This window comes from Lithobates pipiens, unplaced genomic scaffold, assembly GCF_037356315.1.
Source record: "Lithobates pipiens isolate NorthernLeopardFrog02 unplaced genomic scaffold, aLitPip1_a1.2 Scaffold_16, whole genome shotgun sequence".
Classification (NCBI taxonomy): Eukaryota; Metazoa; Chordata; class Amphibia; order Anura; family Ranidae; genus Lithobates; species Lithobates pipiens.
In genome coordinates this window covers 456,300,119-456,323,585 of record NW_027507748.1, presented here as the reverse complement: position 1 = coordinate 456,323,585, position 23,467 = coordinate 456,300,119, and the positions used below count along the sequence as shown (strand labels likewise).

At 41.7% G+C, this 23,467-nt stretch overlaps 1 protein-coding gene across 3 annotated transcripts in view; it reads left to right on the top strand.

Moving 5' to 3' along the window:
• Positions 1-23,467, top strand: part of CUL4A (cullin 4A) — a 121,043-nt gene that overhangs the window by 35,169 nt on the left and 62,407 nt on the right. For all 3 annotated transcript variants that reach the window (XM_077482852.1, XM_077482851.1, XM_077482850.1), the window contains exons 6-13: positions 407-480; positions 2,394-2,556; positions 5,471-5,560; positions 6,838-6,920; positions 7,895-7,962; positions 9,118-9,236; positions 13,988-14,180; positions 17,918-18,022. In XM_077482852.1, the coding sequence (XP_077338978.1) occupies positions 407-480; positions 2,394-2,556; positions 5,471-5,560; positions 6,838-6,920; positions 7,895-7,962; positions 9,118-9,236; positions 13,988-14,180; positions 17,918-18,022 (895 nt within the window). The remainder of the gene's footprint in view (positions 1-406; positions 481-2,393; positions 2,557-5,470; positions 5,561-6,837; positions 6,921-7,894; positions 7,963-9,117; positions 9,237-13,987; positions 14,181-17,917; positions 18,023-23,467) is intronic.

The following is a 23,467-nucleotide window of genomic DNA, read 5'->3' as shown; positions in this document are numbered from 1 at the left end:
TACACTGTTAGTCAAATCTTGGGAAGTGGGGGGTGTGGCCAAGCTGGGCTATGGGAGACACACTGTCTGGCTTGAGAACCCACCTGCATGGGTGCCCCACAGCAGCCGGTTTGCTGAAGGGAGGGTACATGTAGGATGGAGTAGCACCAGCAGGGGACTCCAGAAGAGTAGGTAGGAGACCACTGTTTGCAAAACCATTGCACAGAGCAGGTAAGTATAACATGTCGTTTTACTTGAATAAAAAGGTAGGGTTTACGATCACTTTTAACTTAAGGTGGACATTGCTTTGGTGGGGATTATATCTGTTGATGATTTACATCTAAATTGTAAATTACATTGCATGGATTAATTTCTATTACTATTTCTTTTAGTTATCCTACTGTAAAATTAATAAATATTTCTTTAGATCATGATCCGGGGCATTTTCCTATTCTTGGATCGAACTTATGTTCTTCAAAATTCCGTGCTTCCCTCTATATGGTAAGTGTGTAAACAGAAGAAAAATTACTAGATGCATTTAGTCTTTAATCAAAAAAATAAAAGGTACCTAAACCCTTTGGTACTTAAATCCCCAGAATAACATTGAAATCCCATAACCACAAATTGGTATTTTAATGGTACCAAATTAGAACATATATTCACACAACCATAAAAAAAACTTTTTTTTTTCTTTATATCTTTGAGTGGGTAAAATGCGAGAAATCTCACAAATGCATAATAACATGTCTTATACAAAACAAGAAAACAGTATATACAAACCAGAATTGATAATGTACGAGGTGTGTCTAAAAAGTTTGGTGAATGGTGTGATATCTCAATGACAACATGGGCCAAGTGCGTGCGCATGCACATGGCTATCTATAGACATGTTGAGAAGTGCCACCTATCGTAGAGTACATGTGACCATCAGGGTAAACCCACTGCGGGCAGTCGAGCGTAGTCAGTGTGAGATGTAGGGTCAACATCAAGTTCTGCTACAAATCTGTAAAACCGGTGATAGAAATGCATGAAATGTTGGTGCAAGTGTAGAGGACAAAAGTCATGAGCAGAAAATGTGTTTAGGACTGGTTGAAATGCTTTCACGGCGGAAAGGAAATGAGCCAAGTTTGGGTCGGCCATCGACTAGCAGAAACCCAGACATGATCACGCAAGTGCAACAAATGCTGGCACGAGATCAGCGACGGACTCTACGATTGGTGGAGTGAATTGGGCATTAATAATGGCACCATCGTCTGTGAAGATTTGGGTAAGTGGAAGATCTCTTCCCGGTTTGTGCCGCACAAGCTGACAGACGAACAGAAAGCAAAATGGATGGAAACTTCTGAAGATATTAGTGGCATGCGTGACTAGGATCCATCCCTTCTGCCAACCATTGTTACAGGGAATGAGACCTGGTGCTACCAGTTCAATCCGAAATCCAAGTGGCAATTTATAGAATGACATTCCCTCCCCTGATCTGGAGCCTACAGATTTTTTTCCCCGCTTTAAGGGTGTCATGAAAGAGGCACGTTTTGCGGGTGTGGCGTCAATCCAACAATGTTTCACAGTGGTTCTGCGATCAATTCCTAAAGAAGCCTTTGCTGACAGTTTCCAGAATTTATTTTTACGTTGCCAAAAGTGGGTTTTGAAGAATGGAAATGTATTTTAAAGACCAATAAAGGTAATTTGTTTGTATCTTCTGTTTTGTTTGTGTTCTGATACCGTTCACCAAACATTTTGGACACACCTCGTATGTCACACCTCGTATGTTTGTCTAGAAATCCGATTGTTTGCCAGTTTATCTTAGACATGGTTAATGATTTTTCTTAACTTTTAATAGTTTGCTCTTTTCTCTGTGTTTGGCAAAAACTCACCCTTCTTTTTTTTAGAAGCTAGAGGTCCAAAAGTATCAATATCATTGCATCTTCTGTGGCCACAAAGATTCTCTTGTGGCTTGGGAAAATATCAAAACAAAGTCCTGTCAGAGACCGTGAGTGGGTAGAGGATATGGATCTCACATAAAATAGGAATTGCAGGTTGATCTGAAGAAGTAGACATATCATCAATGTGAATACATACCGGTATCCTGAACCGTTTGTAACTTTTTGTGAAGAAAATGGTTTCTTCAACTCCATTGAGCATTTATGAGAGTAGCTTCCTAGGATTAAAACATATATCATGCAGTGTCCTTCCTACCCAGGGCCCAATTTTGGGATAAGTTTTTTCTATTTGGCTTTTTCCTTTCAAGGTGCCTAAACACTCAGCGTCGTGAGGCAGCTTTTGGCCCATCATATGTTAGAATTTTGATATGCAATTATATCTCATGGATTAACCAGCGTGTTTAGTTATGCTGTATACTTGGAATAGTGATGAATGTACATACAAATATTTTTTCTTTTTTGGTATTTGTTCAGGGATATGGGTTTGGAGCTTTTTCGCTGTCATGTTATAAGTGACAAACTAGTTCAGACAAAGACAATTGAAGGCATCCTCCTCCTCATTGAGAGAGAGCGTTCTGGGGAAGCTGTGGACCGAAGCTTGTTACGAAGTTTACTTACAATGCTATCTGACTTACAAGTGAGTGAACAGCCTTTTTTTATTCCATTTTAACAATTCTGCTAATAAAGAGCCATAGTGTATACATCTGTTTGTTAAAAGTCTACCTCAAAAGCCTATAGATAGACAAGTCTCCTCAAGCTGAAGTTTGTGTGTAAAGACTTATAGTGGTTTCTTTCCACTTCAGACAATGCAGTTTAGTAGGCTGTTTAGCACATAAAGAGTTTCTAATGCTAAAAAATGTTTCCTTTGTTTTTTTTTTTTTTTTACTTTACCTGTATTCCCTGCATTAAGGTAAAAAATGTTTTTTCGTTTGCTGTGCACCCTCCTTCCTCTGTCCCCCCCCCCCCCCCCCCCCCACTCCGAACACTTACCTGCATCCTACATCAATCCAGTGCCATGCCCTTCGGTCAGTCTTCTCTCCTGTCTCCCGCCTCTCACAAGTTTTGCTGAGGCATAGAGAGAGTCATTGCTGATGTTGGTTAAATCCTGTGAACAGAGAGCTGATGCCGAGCTGTGCTGTGTCTGTCAATAGATGCACACATCCCAGCTCGGGAGCAAGCCCACATGAGTGCCCCCATAGCAAGCAGCTTGCTATGGGGGCACTCAGAGAAGAGGCAGTACCGGGAATGCCAGTAGGGGGCCAAGAGGAGGTTTGAGGCTGCTCTGTACAATACCATTGCACAGAACAGGTAACTATAATATGTTTGTTATTTTAATTAAACTAGTTTTTACAAACACTTTTTAATAGTCAGACCTGCTCACATGTGAACCTATACTTACAAGACTTTCTTACCCCGAAAGATTTTCCTTGAAACAAATATTAATACATTTTATGGGAAAATAGTGTAGTCATAATAAACACAAACAGGTTATAAATGACAACAAATAAATAAATAAATGTAGCTATCTCGCCAGCACATGTGCAGTAGGACAGTTGTCTTTGTGAAATCTGGTGATATGCCTTGCTTACGCATGTACCATGTCATGGGAAGGCAGTGGTTACCCAATGCGCATGTGCTAGCAAGGCACACCAGCGGCCTCCTACAATGCATGCAGCAGTTCACAGTGCTAGCTGATCTGCTGCGCTCACAAGTAAAAAAGGGCTTCAAAATGTTGAGGGCACATAAAAAATGTGGATGGAACTTTAATGTAAGAGCAGTTTTACATTGGGGGTTTAATACTGCTTGTAATAACAAAGACATTTCTTTCTTGCCCATTGAGGGATATAGGAATTATTTCACCTTTTAACTTATACTGCTAATTAAGCCTCGTACACAGGATCGGATTTTCGGCAGGGAATTGTGTGATGACAGACGGCCTAAAATCCGACCGTTAGTACACTCCATCAGAAAATTGTTGGCCAACTTTCTGCCAACAAATGTTGGATGGCAGGCTAGTAAATTTTCAGCGGACAATGGTCTGTTGTCAGATTTTTGTATCATGTGTACACAAGTCCATCACACAAAAGTCCAAAGTACAAACACACATGCTCCGAATCGATGCTCAAAGGGTGAAGCTCAAGAGCTGAAATTCCACGTAGTACGTCACTACGTTTGTGTTTGTTGGCTGACAATTGTGTACTGTCTGCATGCAAGACAAATTCCCAGCACACGCCCTTCCGACAAAAGTCCGGTGCTTTGTCTGCCAACAATCCGATCATGTGTGTGAGGCTTTACGGGAGTATTGGACATTGGCAAAATACATGTAGGTCAGCCCAGCATAACCCCTCTTAATACCAGCATACCTCAGTTTTTTTTTTTTGTTTTTTTTTACTATTGTCTTAGAAGGATGAATGTCTTCTCTTTTTAGCTTTGCTGTATGGAGGTCTAATCTATTTTTGTTTAGCACCATTTTTTTTTACTCCTACTTACTCCTTACTACTTTCATAGCTTTTCTTCTTCCATCAAGACTCTTCTTTACATTTCTACTCAAGCTTGTCCATTCAATTGCAGTGTTATGTGGAGCTTTTGGTTTTGTGACTACTGAGGCCTTGCTTCGTACCCTGTTTCTATTGCTTTACCACCTCATGTCTGAGTCTAGACATGGGGAGATGGTAGTTGTCCTATCTCTCTCACTTTAACTGAGTCTGCTTGCAGCATACCTACTGATTGTGCCGATGTCTGTGGAGTCATGCGGCCTTCTGTTCCTATAATATACTCTGTCATCGGATCCTTTTTAGCTCCATGGGGTGTCTATACTTTTGCCTGATGTTTTTACTTTGCATGGGTTTACTATGTAAGATGCAAGACTTTATGACACAAATCATCTAGTTGTTTGCCTACTCTGCAGAGGCTACAGGCCTGCTTTCATGCCCTCCTCTGCAGATTCTCTGATTTACACATGCTCCTGGTGGTTTTTAAGCCATCAGCCACAGAGTGTGATTCTGAATCGCTCCAGTCCCTAACTTATGAGCTTGCTCTCAAGGAGTTGCAGTCTACTGTTATTATTCCTAAATTAAAGAAGACCATTTTGTGGGTAACCTCAGCACATGGCAGCAGTTGCATCAATGAGCTGGCTATCATTATTTCAGCTGGTGATCAGATTTTTCAGTAAACGTGATCCAGACAGCTCTACAGCTGCCCAATCACTTTTACGATGGTGAGAAGGGCCTTTCTCATGCTACTTAACTGAGGCATGCTGATAGTATGAGGGGTTAACCAATTGCCAGTGGCCTCCTGTAGCGAGCTGTATGACCCAAAAGGTAAAATGCATTCTTTGTTTCTCAGTGGATTCCAAAAGAAGGATTTTAAGGCGAGTACAAAGTCTTTTATTTTTTTTATTTATTTTTTTAAGTATTCTTTAACCATGGCAATTTACGTTACTATTTCTGGTCTATTGTTGTTGACTATCATAATTTCTTAATATTTTGTGTTCTTCCTTTTAAGAATATAAAACAGTTTTCATGTACGCAGCTTTTCTTTGGTTCAATTAGATGTACAAAGATTCATTTGAAGCAAGATTCCTGGAAGAAACAAATTGCCTATATGCAGCCGAAGGGCAGAGACTAATGCAAGAAAGTGAGGTGAGTGCAGTCAAATTTTAAACTAATGTCGCAACATTTTTTTACCTTTTTAATGCATTAAGGTAAAAAATATCCCATTATCCCCAGGAGCCCACCCGTCCTAAAACACTTAACTATTATTACTATTATTATTATATAGTAAGCAAGGAAACTGTGGGGGATGATCAGATAAGGAAAATATGGTTGTTAGGTGTGGGTAGGATAGGCTTCTCTGAGGAGAAGGGTTTTCAGGGATCATCTAAAACCTATAATAGAGTAGGAGATAATTGGACAGATTAGGGTAAGAAGTTCCATAGGATTGGAGAGGCTCTGGAAAAGCCGTGAAGGCGAGCATGGGAAGAGGTGTGATGAAGGAGCTAGAGAGCAGGAGGTCTTGAGAAGAACGAAGACAACGATTAGGTTGGTATTTTGAGACTAGGTTAGTGATGTAGTTGGCTTGTCTCATTCCTCCAGCCCTGTCGTAGCTGCAGCAGTCCTCCTCCGGTTCCTGGTCTCACAGGAGACTCGGGCAGCTGTGGGAGCAATTGCCCCCTGCTGCTGTCGGTCAAACTTCTGTGAGCAGGGGTCATGGCTTACTGGCGCTCTGTGCCTATGCAGGCACACAGCCTAGATTGGGAGTGCACCCATAGCAAGTGGCTTAGTAGTGGAGCACATGGAAGACAAAAAATTAGAAGACAGCGGCGGCAGGAGACCACCCACCAAAGCGGAGGCAAGAGGCCGATTTGTGCAATACTCTTGGCGGCAAAGATTAGACTTTTAAAAGGTGCACAAAAGAGGAGATGGTGAGCAATTCCCATGTTTGAAGAACTCTTTTAAATCCTGAGATTTTCTAAAAACTCTGAACAACCTTGCTAATCTTTCTTATGATTATGTTTGTGCCCTGATTCTTTTTTTTTTGCCAGAGCTGCATCATAATTGCAGTCATTTGTGATTGGGGATAAGCAGCTGTCTCCATGGTGTTCATTCTCGGGAAGGGGGAGACACCTGCACGTGTGGTCATTCTAAGCCGGTGCTTTATAAAGAGGGAGAGAGTGGGGTGCAGGTGATGACTGTTTATTACTACAAGATATGTCCATTCTGTAGACAGATGACAACTCGCCATGCTTCCCTTAAAGTGAACCTGCGTATTGTTTTAGCTGGGCCATCTAATTTAGATACTACGGCAATTTGTACCATCTTTATTTTGCATTAAAATTAATATAAAACTCCCTGTACAGTAAATAAATAATGAACTATTTTCCTTTTTATTCCCTTTTTTAATATTGTGGTTTTTATAGGTTCCTGAGTATCTCCATCATGTGAACAGGCGCTTAGAAGAAGAGTCAGACCGTGTAATCACATACTTGGATCATGGAACACAGTAAGTGATCATAAGTAGCATGAGAAGTACAAATGGGTACTGACTCGATTTTTAGTAGCTAAACTCTGCTGCTTCATTGCTTAGAAATATATTTACATTGTTTTATAGAAGACCCTTCCAGCAGTATAAAAAAAAAGATTCTTGGTGCATCCAAATTTCATTTGGCTGATATTTTTCCCCCACCATAAAAGTCAGAAGCTTTATTTTATTGCAGAAAAAAATGAATTTTCAAAACACTTAGGCTAGGTTCACACTACAGCTGTCCATACATGGATCGAAATTTTGATCCATATGTGGCTGCTCCTGCTTGTTATATTGACTTTTAAATCGGCTTGTAGCTGAATTTTTGTTCATCAACGGCTGCAGGCGCTGATCAGTGTATTCTGACAGCAGAGAGTACCTATTGTCCGAAAACAATACCTCAGCGGGGAGGATTTCTCTGCCCACCTTGCTTTTGTGAATGGATCAGATAATTTGTTCTTTTTTTTATGTTTAGCCCGCTGGCTAAATGGAAAAAAAAAATTATATATATATATATAATATATCTCTTTCGATGGCCAGCTCATGCTGGATGCAGAAGAGCATCCAACGTCAGTGTTACTGGGAAGCCAGGGTAAGTAATATAAGCTTACAGTGAGCTGTGTTCCTAATGTCACAACATTTAAACTGCCAAGCCTCAGTGCTATTCTTGCCAACTGCTTATTGCATATATTTAGACCTTTTTGGGTAGTAGGGAATGCTTGGCAGAATGACCTAGCAATTGCAGACCTTTAGCCAGTGTTTCATATTTGATATCAGTTGCAGACACTTGAGTAACCATTATTTTATATTTTTGAAACATACATTATTATTTGCATGTATTGAATAGTTATACATAATGCAAGTGTATACTGTTCAGAGTTCGCTAGTGTTGCTAGAGATGATTTTACCATATGTCCTAGGAACTGAATAGTACTTTCTGCTTTCTCATTCAGCAAACCTCTGATAGCTTGTGTAGAGAAACAGTTGCTGGGAGAGCACTTAGCCGCCATCTTGCAAAAAGGTAAGCTAGTAAAATGTTTTCATCATCATCTCAGTTTTTTGGAATCTAGTAAGCTGTTTCAGCAGTACATGGTAATACTGAATAACACTAATATTGCCTTGTTTTTTGGGGCTGGAACCTAAACTTTCTTGAACAAATGGTCTAGAGCAGGAGTCCTCAAACTACAGCCCTCCAGTTGTTCAGGAACTACAATTCCCATCATGTCTAGTCATGTCTGTGAATGTCAGAGCTTTACAGTGCCTCATGGGACATGTAGTTCTGCAACAGCTGGAGGGCCATAGTTTGAAGATTCCTGGTCTAGACCCACAACCCCCAGTCAGTCAGTCAGGGAATTTCATAGAAAGGTTTATTACTTCCATGCAATCATTCTATGGTACAATAAGTACGAATTTAAAGTAGAACTATAGGCTAAACTTTTTTTTTTTCTTCTTCTTTATTTTGGATATCCGCATTTTTTTTCATTTGTGTCCTATTAGGTGATTTATCTTCACTTGGGCATGCCTGATTCACTAGTTCTAAATTCTTTGCTTGATTAATAAAGTGCAAAGGGAAGTTTTTGCTTAATAAGCTTCTGTATATGTCTAGAACAGGGATCCTCAAACTACGGCCCTCCAGCTGTTGCGGAACTACACATCCCATGAGGCATTGTAAAACTCTGACATTCACAGACATGACTAGGCATGATGGGAATTGTAGTTCCTGAACAACTGGAGGGCCATAGTTTGAAGACCCATGGTCTAGAAACATTAGAGTCTAGCATATTTTAGCCCTTGAAATAATGGCAATTACAATTAACCTGCCTTGTCATAACCTACTGCTCATAACACCCACTTTCAGTCTCCTAAGTTGCATTGCAGCATTAAATAAATTCCTGTAGGTTAGAGGATCTTAAACCGTTATGACAGTCTGTTATTTAATACTGTTATGCACACCCAGGAGCAGGGAATCGGCTGATGAAGGCATGAGATCCAGAACTTGAAATGGCAACCACTGACCTCAGGCGATCCAAGAGTTTTTATAAGGGGCAAAAAAAATGTAATGTCTTGCCATTTTGCAGTTTTTATGCTTGATAGCATCTATAGACTTTAAACTTGACTGATTGAAGACAAAATGAATTGTGTTTTAATGGTTCTGTGTTGTTTTATACCCATGCAGGTTTGAAGAACATGCTGGATGAGAACAGAGTTCCAGACCTGAAACTTATGTATCAGCTTTACAGTCGGGTCAAAGGTGGTCAGGCAATCCAGCTGCAACACTGGGGGGAGTATATTAAAGTATGGAGTAATTATTTTTTAAATCTGTACGTTGGAAAAAAAAGAAAAACTAGACTGAGTGTTATAAGCACCTGTCATCATTTACCTCTTCTTCTGAAAATACAACTTGCCTGGTTGGCTTTCTGGTCCTCTGGCTGACCTACGTCACAAGGGAGCAGATCAGATGTTCTCACTTTGCATGCTGGATACTGAGGTCAGGGATAGTTAAGCAGCTAGCATTTTCAGAAGGAGGCCAACATTGCAAACATAGTATTTCAGTTGTAGTTCAGTTCTCATAGTGCATGTAAACGCTAACCATTAACTTCTTTGTTTTGCATTGAGTGTCTTGTTATATCTGTTCAAAGAAATTCCTGTTGATTCAGCCAGAAATCTAGTGAGCTTTTACCTTCCTGTGTTCTCTGCCTGTGCTCCACTGTTATCAGTACTGTTCCCAGCTATCTCTTTGGGGTAAGGAGCATACTCCCATATTGTCCTAGGTTGACAACACTGCTCCTCTATAGAAGCAGTGCAGTAGGTGACCGTTGGCACTCTCGAATAATAAGTGTGTTAGAGAATCGCCAGGTGAAAATAAATGATGGGAAATATAAAACGCAGGGAACACATCTGAGACCTGGTTAACTATATTTCAATATAAAATTATATAAAACAATATATTACATTTTGTTCTTGGGTTTAGATACCCTTTCAACCTTTGTATAGTTTTTTCTATAGGTGACCAGAGAAAACAGCAGAGGGGAGGTTATTAAAACTGCATTAGACGGAATACGGAGCAGCTGTGCATAGTAACTGGTCAGCTTATAGCTTCAGTTTATTCAGTTAAAATGGACCTTTTGTCAGAAGATCCTGCTAGATCACATCATGCTGGCCCCTTTTGCAGGTATAGCTATGTAAAACCATAAAAATATGTGTCTATACTGTTTAAAATCCAGTAATACACTGTCTCACCCTGCTCTGCACATTCTCAGTTGCTCTCGGCACTGCTGAGTTTGTAGAGGCCAATCTGCTGACAGCCTTAAAGCGGAATGAAACCCTCCTATATTTTTACAACCAAGGAATCTGCAATTGCCATGGTGCTGCGCATGTGATCAGTTATACCATCCATTTGATAGTTTGGTTGAGAGCACAAGTAAATGTGAAAGTTAGCCATCCTGGCGCGCTGTCAAAATCACCAATAACGTCACTTCCGGTGACTCTCCAGCAGCAGTAATTGGCAATTTCGTCGACTTGACTGTTTTCACAGAACACTGACAGCGTATACACTACTGTACACGACGACTTGGCTGTTTTCACAGAACACTGACAGTGTATTCACTACTGTACACGACGACTTGACTGTTTTCACAGAACACTGACAGCGTATTCACTACTGTACACGACGACTTGGCTGTTTTCACAGAACACTGGCAGCGTATACACTACTGAACACGATGACTTGGCTGTTTTCACAGAACACTGGCAGCGTATACACTACTGAACACGATGACTTGGCTGTTTTCACAGAACACTGGCAGCGTATTCACTACTGTACGCGACGACTTGGCTGTTTTCACAGAACACTGGCATGGTATACACTATTGTACATGACGACTTGGCTGTTTTCACAGAACACTGGCAGCGTATACACTACTGAACACGATGACTTGGCTGTTTTCACAGAACACTGGCAGCGTATACACTACTGTACACGACGACTTGGCTGTTTTCACAGAACACTGGCAGCGTATACACTACTGTACACGACGACTTGGCTGTTTTCACAGAACACTGGCAGGGTATTCACTACTGTACACGACGACTTGGCTGTTTTCACAGAACACTGGCATGGTATACACTATTGTACATGACGACTTGGCTGTTTTCACAGAACACTGGCAGCGTATACACTACTGTACACGACGACTTGGCTGTTTTCACAGAACACTGGCAGCGTATACACTACTGAACACGACGACTTGGCTGTTTTCACAGAACACTGGCAGCGTATACACTACTGAACACGACGACTTGGCTGTTTTCACAGAACACTGGCAGCGTATACACTACTGTACACGACGACTTGGCTGTTTTCACAGAACACTGGCAGCGTATACACTACTGAACACGACGACTTGGCTGTTTTCACAGAACACTGGCAGCGTATACACTACTGTACACGACGACTTGGCTGTTTTCACAGAACACTGGCAGCGTATACACTACTGTACACGACGACTTGGCTGTTTTCACAGAACACTGGCAGCGTATTCACTACTGTACACGACGACTTGGCTGTTTTCACAGAACACTGGCAGCGTATACACTACTGAACACGATGACTTGGCTGTTTTCACAGAACACTGGCAGCGTATACACTACTGTACACGACGACTTGGCTGTTTTCACAGAACACTGGCAGCGTATACACTACTGTACACGACGACTTGGCTGTTTTCACAGAACACTGGCAGCGTATTCACTACTGTACGCGACGACTTGGCTGTTTTCACAGAACACTGGCATGGTATACACTATTGTACATGACGACTTGGCTGTTTTCACAGAACACTGGCAGCGTATACACTACTGAACACGATGACTTGGCTGTTTTCACAGAACACTGGCAGCGTATACACTACTGAACACGACGACTTGGCTGTTTTCACAGAACACTGGCAGCGTATACACTACTGTACACAACGACTTGGCTGTTTTCACAGAACACTGGCAGCGTATACACTACTGTACACGACGACTTGGCTGTTTTCACAGAACACTGGCAGGGTATTCACTACTGTACACGACGACTTGGCTGTTTTCACAGAACACTGGCATGGTATACACTATTGTACATGACGACTTGGCTGTTTTCACAGAACACTGGCAGCGTATACACTACTGTACACGACGACTTGGCTGTTTTCACAGAACACTGGCAGCGTATACACTACTGAACACGACGACTTGGCTGTTTTCACAGAACACTGGCAGCGTATACACTACTGTACACGACGACTTGGCTGTTTTCACAGAACACTGGCAGCGTATACACTACTGTACACGACGACTTGGCTGTTTTCACAGAACACTGGCAGCGTATTCACTACTGTACACGACGACTTGGCTGTTTTCACAGAACACTGGCAGCGTATACACTACTGAACACGATGACTTGGCTGTTTTCACAGAACACTGGCAGCGTATACACTACTGTACACGACGACTTGGCTGTTTTCACAGAACACTGGCAGCGTATACACTACTGTACACGATGACTTGGCTGTTTTCACAGAACACTGGCAGCGTATTCACTACTGTACACGACCACTTGGCTGTTTTCACAGAACACTGGCAGCGTATACACTACTGAACACGATGACTTGGCTGTTTTCACAGAACACTGGCAGCGTATACACTACTGTACACGACGACTTGGCTGTTTTCACAGAACACCGGCTAAGGAGTAAACAAAGTTGTTGTTGCCTTGGAGGCAGCCATGTTGTTGGTTACTAGCGGGCAGACTAACAATGTCCGCTTGTTATATCGTGTACCGTAGTGTATACGCTGCCGGTGTTCTGTGAGAACAGCCAAGTTGTTGAAATCTGCAATTGCTGCTGTTGGAGAGTCATCGAAAGTGACGTAATTGGAGATTTTGACGAGTTTGCTCTTTTGACAGAACGCTAGCATTCCAGAAATTGAACTTTTTTGAAGCCATTAGGCCACTTTCACACTGAGGCGCTTGTAAACTGCCAGTAAAACGCTGAGCGCTTTTGAAGAGCTTTTCAGGTGCTTTCAAAGTGCTTTCTATTCATTTCAATGGAGAGGGGTGTTTTTTCACCACCCTGCCAGCAAACTACCCCAGCATTCATTGATTTTAATGAAAATAGGTTTTCGGGAGCTTTTCAGGCGCTTTTTTTTTTTTAGCCTGAAAGAGCCAGAAAAGCGCCTCAGTGTGAAAGGGGTCTTAAATCGATGGATTTGTTTTCGCTTTATAATTTACTGCTGTTCAGGGTCTCTGGGCTTTAGCAAAATGGCAGCCTTCAACAAAAATAAACCGGAGCAATGCTGGAGGCAATTTACAGCACACTAATTTTAATAGCATAATTATTAATGTGGAATCTATGTTCCCTTTTAAAGAACATTATTTTTTATCAAGTTGTCATGAGTAAAATCCCGCTTTAAGCTGTGAAAATGAGGACTAGAAGCTGTTTGGATGCCATGCACAGCTGCTCTAGATCGTGCTTGCAGGATGAACAAAAAATGTAACAGATACAGCACAGATGGAGAAATTCTCTTGGTGTGGCCATTGTATTCTGACAGCTAGAGCAGACACATCTCAGAATACTCCAACAGCAGCCTCCTCTGTACTGGATGCAGGCGCTACTTGGCTGACAAGTTTCCTCCCAGCTCTTTCAATTTTTCAATCAATAGATTATAGGTGGGAGGCCATCTACAGGGCCACCTCGTGGCCAATTTCGATTGCTTCCTCAGTGTTCCCCTCAGTGCTTTGAAACTCCAGGAACACAATGAACTTCCCAATTGCTAGAGACAGAGTGTTAAGGTGAAAGCTGTGAAACATATGTTTAAAATTGTAATGAAAACTTTACGTGACAATAACCAGGTTATAAGCTTATTTGTGTCAGTTGGATATACTTTAAATAAGCTTATCTGATTGGCTCTACAGTACTTTATTTTTTGTGTTCCGTATATATGTGAAATAAGCTGCACTGAATTTTCCTTCCATCTGTCTGTTCATCTTTTTCATCCTGTTACAGAACTTTGGGAGTTCAATAGTAGTGAATCCAGAAAAAGACAAAGATATGGTTCAGGAATTACTTGATTTCAAAGATAAAGTGGACCATATAATTGATGTCTGCTTCAAGAAGAATGAATTATTTGTGAATGTGATGAAAGAATCCTTTGAGACATATATTAACAGACGAGCTAATAAACCAGCAGAACTTATAGGTACTACTGAAGTTCCGGTTTGTCATGATGAATTCACTGTAAAAAATACTTAAAGTATGCTTTTCATAGCTTTCCATTTAAAAAGATAACTTTTATATAAGTAAGCACTCCGCAGTTAAAATGAAAGGAACGTGTTATAAAATAGAGATTGGGCAACATGTTTAGTACAGATTATCTAAAGAATGAATCTTAGTCATTTATAAACTGTATGTAGTAACTTGTAACAGCATTCAAGTTTCACTGCGGAAATACAAAAAATACATTATTTTCACCGTGTCATTTCAGTGTATTGATAAGGTGTCAGTGAAGGACATCTATCACTGCATTCTGTGTGAAGATAGATTGTTTTTCTGTCTATGAATAGAGGAGACCTTTCATTCATCTACCTGTCTTCCATTCATAGATTTTGTTTGTTTTTCATTCATGGAAGCTATAGTGCAGCTTTGATGAATGTAGAAGGGGTGTGGGAAAGGTGGGTGTAGACCGCAGTCTTGATAAGTGCATAGAACCAGTCCCTCAGCTCTGTTAATCCCTTATGCACCAGAAAATTACCATGAACAGGACCAGGAGACAGAATATTTCAACTAAAATCTGCTGCCAGCATTACAAGGGACATATTGCATTGACTGTAAGAAATGTCCCTTGGGCTGGGTTCACACCACAGCGATGCGGGAACGCCGCGAATTTGCGGCGTTTTCCCGCATCGCATGACTCCCCCCGGCAGTTCACACTGCCCTATGCGAACGGCTGGGAGTGTCAATGAAATGTTAATGACACCCCCAGATCCGTCCGCATATCGCAGTGCGATCTGCAGACTCGCACAGGAATCGGATCGCATGGTGTGAACACCCATGCGATCCGATTCTGCTGCGGACCAAAAAAAGGGTCCCGTGCGAGTTTGCTGCGGGAGCGATGCGAATTCAGCCATACTATCTGTATGGCTGAACTCGCATCGCTACGGAGATCGGATGTGATTTACACTGCAGTGCGGTGCGAATCACATCCGGATCTCCCCCCGCAGCAGTGTGAACCCAGCCTTGTGCTTTTTTTTTTTTTTTTTTACATTTTGAGGAAACGTATGTTTTAGGTACATTTGCCTGTGCTTTTACCTTTAAATATTAAGGTTGGTTAGTCTCTTTAAGTGGTCCTCAGATGGATCTTTATCGGATAAATCTCTTCTGATGACTTTTCACTGCGAGGGAAGGTGATGGGAAATCCAGAATTTTACAGTTGTCCCTGAATCTAAAATAGAAGGAAAATCTTCAAAGAGGGACACATTTTCAGTGATAACTGAAAAGGTGTCACTGGTGGAAACCTGCCACTTTTTCATGTTCTTGTGTCTTTGGGTCAGCAAGTGAATGAAAATCTCCCCAGTAGAAGTGACAGTGGAGGTTTTAGTTCTAGAAGTTATCTGAAAGTGTTAACGTTTTTTAACGTGTGTGTTTTATTTTTATATTTAAGGGGTTTAGTATGCTGGGAGGTGAGGCGAGGCTTATGGTCATGTGATTTTTGGCAGTCATGATCAGAAAGCTCCTGATCACAATCGGGAGCATTCCGTGGGAAGAGCATAGGGCGCACGCTCTTGGCACAGCTCTAGCTGCACTAATAGGTGAAATAAGTGGGGTGAATGGCGCTACCTATAAATGGGGACCACAACTTAATCCTTGACCAATAATACCCCTCTGGAATCCAGTAATGGTGTATTTAGTGATATAATGTAACGTGATAAAGTGTTACTACCGTATATGTGCATGAATGAATTATAATATGCAAAAAAGCATCAATAATAATACGTAAAAGCAAACTACATATGTGATTAATACTGAGTGCCCAACACAACATCAGTAATATACATACACATAATTACTCCTGTGAGTGACACCATGTATACCAAAAAAATAACTAAAAATTCCAGTCCGTTAAGTCGTACAGAAAAAAAGGTATTTTAGTATGTATACCAATCAAATTTGTAATATGTGAACCACCCAAAAAGGATGCATAATTTATACCAGCCACAACAGTTAAAAATTAGTTAACCCTGGAAACCATAAGGGAGTCCAAAAACCAATATAAGTGTTGTAAAAAATGGTGAAGCTCCAAAATGACCAAGTGTTTAATAAAATAAGGTGACTCTTGTGCTCAGCAGATCAGGCGACTCTTGTGATTCCCCTCAGGGGTCCCCACTCAAAAGCTCCTGTTACCCCTACAGGGGTGATAGGCGTGTATTGATAACTGCAGGTGATCTCTCTTGGTGGCTTGTTCAGCGATGCACCGGTAGCCCCTCTCACTGTTTTCTTCAGCTACCCCAGCAGACCAAGATATCCACACCGATCTCTTATGCACTTTCCCACTCGCAGTATCCAGGGAGAAATTCAGAGTTTTCCCAGGGATGGGTCCTCATAAGAAAGAGATATGGCTCCCATAGTGTAGTATTACCGTAAAAATGTATTTAAGATTTAAAAATAAAATAAAAGCAAAGACCTTCCCAACAAATGGGTAATGTCCTAAAAACATCTACACTAAAGCACATACAGCGTCTAGAGGGGTCGGTTCGCAGTGTGCACTCCACCTGCATTCCAGGCTCCCTCCTTGCGTACCGGAAATGACGCAAGTGCGTAGCTCCGCCTTGCACGTTTTGTCATGGACGTTTTCAAAGGCGTAATAGACCGCAAGTTATAATGTGCTACCTTCAGTTGAATAATAACTGGCAAAGCTTTTGGACATGCCCTCCCTGGTATACCCCTAAAACCCTACCCCACCCTGGGCAAACTTCATTCTCCAGAACAGACAGTGAAAAGGAAATACCCTAATGTAGACACACAGAGTAATTAAACCTAAAAAATGTTCTAAATTTTCTCCACTGTATAGTAGAATCTTGACAAAGATTTTCCCACACTTCCTGGAAAGGAATTGAGGAACATCTTTTAGGGCTTATTTAGATGTGCGGTTGGGGCATTCAAAATATGCGGTTGAGCTGCATTTTTTTTTTTTTTTTTTTTTTTTTTTAGCAACGACCTCAACCCCAACGATGGGGTGTTCACATGCTGTGATCGTGATGCTTTACTGTTGTGGCAAAAAATATTCCATATGTAATGCTTGTCTGGCTTGATGTGACCATTCAAACAAATGAAACACTGCAAATGCCCCACGACAATATGCAATGTTGTGTGGCAGTTATGATTTTTACACAGGTAGTGGGAAGGCTCTACATCATCTCACTGCCTGTCAAATGGTCCGGAAAGTGATCCGAATGCTAATCACTTTTCATAGGAGCAGTGGTTTGGATATGTATAGCCTTACAGTGGTGCCCCAAACAGCATTAAAACCCAACAGAGGTTTGATCCTTTTCCTACTGTATGCAAAACTAAAGCTGTTTTCTGAGTTACACTTTAAAAGAAATATCCTGAATGTCATTAAATGTTCTGTATTATGCACACATACTGGATTTGGTTTAAAATGCATCTAAGGATTTCTACCTATACACTGCCATAATTGAGTGCATATCTGGAGTCTGAGACACTAGCTGTAGAGTGAAAAGGGTGCTGCTTACTTTATTTGATGCATTGCAGTTAATGCATTGTCCACTTGAGGGCTCTGTTTATTATGCAGCATGCACTAGTGAAAATACTGTCAGATTACAGATTGCTGTATTACTTTTGCTTCAATATTCAATTTGCTTCACATAATTTGTAACATGTTATATAATATACAGCTCTTCCTTTCTTTTCCTTTTACAGCCAAATATGTTGATTCTAAGTTACGCTCTGGAAACAAAGAAGCCACTGATGAAGAACTTGAAAGATTCCTTGATAAAATCATGATCATTTTTAGATTTATTCATGGTATGTGTGTTTTCTTTCACATAGTACGGTAACTATTACACTAACCACACTATAGGGGACAGCAAGTGTGGGAATAGTTTCAGCCTTATTTTACTACCAGTAAGGCAGTCTTTATCTTGGCTTGTACACGTGTTCATACTGTACATGGTTTTTATTTGTTACATATTTACATAGTGGGTGAGGTTGAAAAAAGACACAAGTCCATCAAGTCCAACCTATGTGTGTGATTATATGTCAGTATTACATTGTATATCCCTGTATGTTGTGGTTGTTCAGGTGCTTATCTAATCGTTTTGTTAAACTATCAATGCCCCCCCACTGAGACCCCCGCCTGTGGAAGGGAGTAGTTTAAGGTTAAACCTCTTTTCCTCTAATTTTAATGAGTAGCCATGAGTCTTGTTAAACTCCCTTCCACAAAAAAGTTTTATCCCTATTGTGGGGTCACCAGTATGGTATTTGTAAGTTTAAATCATATCCCCTCTCAAGCGTCTCTTCTCCAGAGAGAATTATCTCAGTGATCGCAACCTTTCTTCATAATTAATTAATATCCTCCAGACCCTTTATTAACATCCTTCTGAGGACTGGTGCCCAGAACTAGACAACATACTCCAGGTACGGCCAGACCAGAGTCTTGTAGAGCGGGAGAATTCTCATTTTATCTCTGGAGTTAATCCCCTTTTTAATGCATGCCAATGTTCTGTTTGTTTTGTTAGCAGCAGCTTGACATTGCATGCCATTGCTGAGCCTATCGTCTACTAGGACCCCCAGGTCCTTTTCCATCCTAGATTCCCTCAGAGGTTCTCCCCCAGTGTATAGATTGCATTCATACTTTTACCACCCAAATGCATTATTTTACATTTTTCTACATTAAGCCTCATTTGTCATGTAGTTGCCCACCCCATAAATTGGTTCAGATCTTTTTGCAAGGTTTCCACATAGTAGTCATAGTTAGTAAGGTTGAATCCAGTCCATCCAGTTCAACCTGAGTGAGTGCCTACAATTGTCCCTATCCCTGTACATTACACACTCACATTGGTCCCTACCTATCCTGCGGAGAAGTCATTGTCCTGCTTAGCTTAGTGTCATTCGCAAATACAGAGATTGAACTGTTTACCCCATCCATCAGGTTGTTTATGAACAAATTAATTAATATTGGTCCCAACACAGAACCCTGTGGGACCCCACTACCCACCCCTGACCATTCAAAGTACTCCACATTTATCACCAGACTCTGAACTCCCCCTTGTAGCCAGTTTTCAATCCATCTAAACGCCCTGTGGTCCATGCCCCAACAGACCTTATTTTGTACAGTAAACGTTTGTGGGGAAACTGTGTCAAATGCTTTTGCAAAATCCAGATACACAACGTCTACGGGACTTCCTTTTTCTGGATTGCAACTCGCCTCCTTCATAGAAGGTTAATTCATGAATCCATGCTGATTACTGCTAATACCGTTCTCATTACTAAACTCTTGTATATAGTCCCTTATCCCCTCCAAGAGCTTGCATACTATTGATGTTGGTGTCACGTACCTGGTGATTGAGCCCAGTATGCAGGCAGCGGCTTCTCGTATACCTCTGGCCCGAGAACCCCTGATAGAGCAGACAGGGGCTTCGGAGTGCAAAGGGGCACAAGTGCTTAACGGGTTAGCAGATGCAGGGGGTGACCCGGACTTCCAATGTGCTTTGAGAAGACCAGCTGCAGACTGGAGCAGGGACCCGGTAAAGGAAACGGGAACAGCTGGAGGCAGCACGTAGCAGGGAGGTGTATTGTAGTCCAGGAGAAGCCAGCTGAGGACTGCGGACAGCAAGGAGGTGTTTGTAGTTCAGGGGATTCAGCAAGGAGGGTCAGACTGATAGCTGAAGACAGCAAACTGGGAGGTGTACTGTAGTCCGGAACACAAGCAGGTGCAGGCAAGCACCTGGGGTCATACACTGGCGGGCAGATGTGGTATAGAAGCAGTAGACAGAGAGGTAGTCGTGAAGCAGGCTGGGTCGGTAACAGGCGGGCAGAGAAGCACCAAGGAGAAGGTAGAAGAGACGTCAGGACAAGCCGGGATCAGAGACTGGCAACAAGCAGGGAAGGTCAGGGACAAGCGGGGAAACAGGAGTCAGGTAAGTAGAATAACAGGCAGCATGGGGTCTCAGGAAATGCAGTAGACCGGACAGCAAGCTAGCATGGTGACAGTCTCCTTTAAATAGTGTTTCTTGGTGCCAAGCAGTGGTGCCCCCCTCCCATAGTGTAAAAAAATAAAAAAAAAAGTAAAAAAATAAAAAACTGGCCCTTTAAGACATTTAAAAAAAAAAAAAAAAAAACCCCGTCATTTAACATAGTGCACTGTGGCGCCGGTTGCAGTGCACTATGAGAAGCGCCACGTCGATGCAATCACAAGATTGCATCCATGGCGCTTCATTTGTGCGGGTTAAAAACCCGCCTTGCAGCGCACTGTAGAACGCCGACTAGCTTCCGCCCGTAAAATCACTGTGATTCTACGGGCGGGAGCATCGGCTGCTTCACGAAACCCAGAAGTGACGTCGGCAGCTCCTTTCCTCAGCCCGAGCGGAGCTGCAAGACAGTGAGGTGAGTGGCATAATTGCGGTCTCTGGGGAAAAAATTAAATAGATAATTTACAAATAATAATTAATTGCCAAATGCACCCCGGCTGGCCTAAGCCTTTACTAGACACTGTGTTGTGTGCTGTGCAGGAATTAATATTAGAGCAATTTGTAAAAGAAACAATATAATTTAATGCTTCTTGCAGGAGGATCACATCATGCCATGCGGTATTATTCTTATTCAGCAAAGTGCAAAGTAATGGTCTGCTCTGTTGCTTGTTGTTACTCACAGTTAATTTGCTGGCAAAGACATTTTTATAAATCTTTTTTGCATTTTAGTGTAAATATGAGATCTGAGGACTTTTTGACCCCCCAGCTCTCATATTTAAGAGGACCTGTCATGCTTTTTTCTATTACAAGGAATGTTTACATTCCTTGTAATAGGAATAAAAGTGACACCATTTTTTTTTTTATGTGTGAAAAAATCAATATAATAAATAAAAACAAAAATGTTTTTTAAAACACCCAGTCCCGACGATCTCGCGTGCATAAGCGAACGCATATGTGAGTAGTGCACCTGGCCGCCAGCATATGAAAACGGTGGTCAAACCACACATGTGAGGTATCGCCACGATCGTTGGACTGAGATCAATAATTCTAGCCCTAGACCTCCTCTATAACGTAAAAGATGCAACCTGTAGAATTTTTGAAACTATGGGTGGATGGAAGTGCAATATAGGGGACGGATTGGGTGGATTATATAAGGGGCATGGTTTATGAGAAGTGGGAGGGACCAAAAATGATAGGCGGGGTCTGGCGCCCCCCCATCCAAAAACGTTGCCAGCCGCCACTGGTGCCAAGTACTGTCGCACGGTGCGCATGCATGCCACCATTTGTGCTAACGCACGTGCGCCGGACAGTTCGTTTAGTGGGAACTCTGCACACAGATCTTCTGTCATCCAGATTGCTAAAACGTTTTCCTTGACAGTTAGGCTAACTGGTCTATAATTCCCAGGGATGTATTTTGGGCCCTTTTTAAATATTAGTGCTACATTGGCTTTTCTCCAATCAACTGGTACCATTCTAGTCAGTAGACTGTCAGTAAAAATTAGCAACAATGGTCTGGCTATTAGTTTACTGTGTTCCCTAAGTACCCTCGGGTGCAAACCATCTGGTCACGGTGATTTATTAATGTTAAGTTTCCCAAGTCCAATTTTAATTCTGTCCTCTGTTAACCATGGAGGTGCTTCCTGTGATGTGTCTTGAGGATAAATACTGCAGTTTTGGTTACTGAAGCCCCCCAATCTCCTTGTGGAGACTGAGGAGAAAAATAAATTGAATACCTTTTTGACATCTCCCCATCCTTTGTAACCAGATGTCGTTCTTCATTCTTTATGGGGCCAATATGGTCTGTCTTCCCTTTTTTTTTACTGTTTACATACTTCTTGGGAAATTTCTTGCTTTCCCCCTTTGTGTCTTTTCGTGTTCTATCCTAGCCGTCCTAATTGCACCCTTACATTTCTTGTTGCATTCTTTATAAAGTCTGAATGCTGATGATGATCCCTCAACCTTGTATTTTTTGAAGGCCTTCTCCTTTGCTTTGATATGCATTTTTACATTGGAGTTAAGCCACCCAGGACTTTTGTTTGGTCTTTTTAAATGTATTGCTCAATTGGATGCATTGGCTAATGCCCTTATTTAATATGCTCTTAAAGCAAACCCATCTCTCCTCCGTGTTCTTTGGTCCTAAGATTTTATCCCAATTTATGCCTTCTAGCAAGGTTCGTAGTTTAGGGAAGTTGGCTCTTTTGAAATTCAGTGTCTTTGTATTCCCCTTATGTTTCCTATTTGTGTGATTTCTGAGGCCAATTGACTTGTGATTGCCGTTTCCTAAATTGCCCCGTATTTCCACATCTGTGATCAGGTCTGTATTGTTGGTAATCGGTAGATCCAGTAACGCTTTATTTCTAGTTGGTGCGCCTATCATCTGACCCATGAAATTGTCCTGCATGACATTTAAAAACTCGCGAGCCTTAGACGAATGCACGGTTCCCTCCGCCCAGTCTATATCTGGAATATTAAAATCCCCCGTTATGACAACACTTCCCATCCTTGCTGCTAATCCAAATTGTGATGGGATATCTGTCTCCCCCTCAGGTTAGAAGGCCTATAGCATACTCCCAGTATTTTCCAGTTGGCTTCAACCCATAAGGATTCCACCTCCTCCCTACCTCCCTTAGTGATGTCCTCTCTCACATTCACTTGTACATTATTCTTGATATATAGGCGTACCCCTCCCTTTTTTACCCTCTCTATTCCTGCGATAAAGGTAATAACCTTGAATGGCTGACAGCCAATCATGAGAGCTGTTGAACCAGGTCTCTGAAATTCCCACAAAATTCAAATCCTCCTCATACAACAGTATCTCTAGTTCACCCATCTTGTCTGCCAGGCTCCTGGCATTGAACATGCCACGTAGTTTAGACCAGTCACATATACTGTCCTTTTATTGGGTGTTCCAAGGTTTCAAATAGGGCTTGTTACCTTACCTTGGGTTTATGTGCTTTAGTCAACCTACCACTAATGCCCTCAATACTACCCTCTGGAATATGTTCCGTGCTGACAATCTCTACCTCTGGACCCTCCTCCACCCCCTGCCCCACCGCTGTTTTCTTTGCTCTGTAGAGAGAGTGCACAGATTAGCCCAAAAAGATTGGGGAACATTTCTCATAAGTGAAACTGACAGAATTTGGAGCAGCATGGCCACCAATCAACTCCTATCTTCAGTTTGTTCAGTTAAGCTTTGAATATGCAAGATTGAAGTTGCAATGCCATGCAGGTTATGTCTGCTCCAGTTTTGATAAATTCCCCTCATTGGGTTTTTAACACT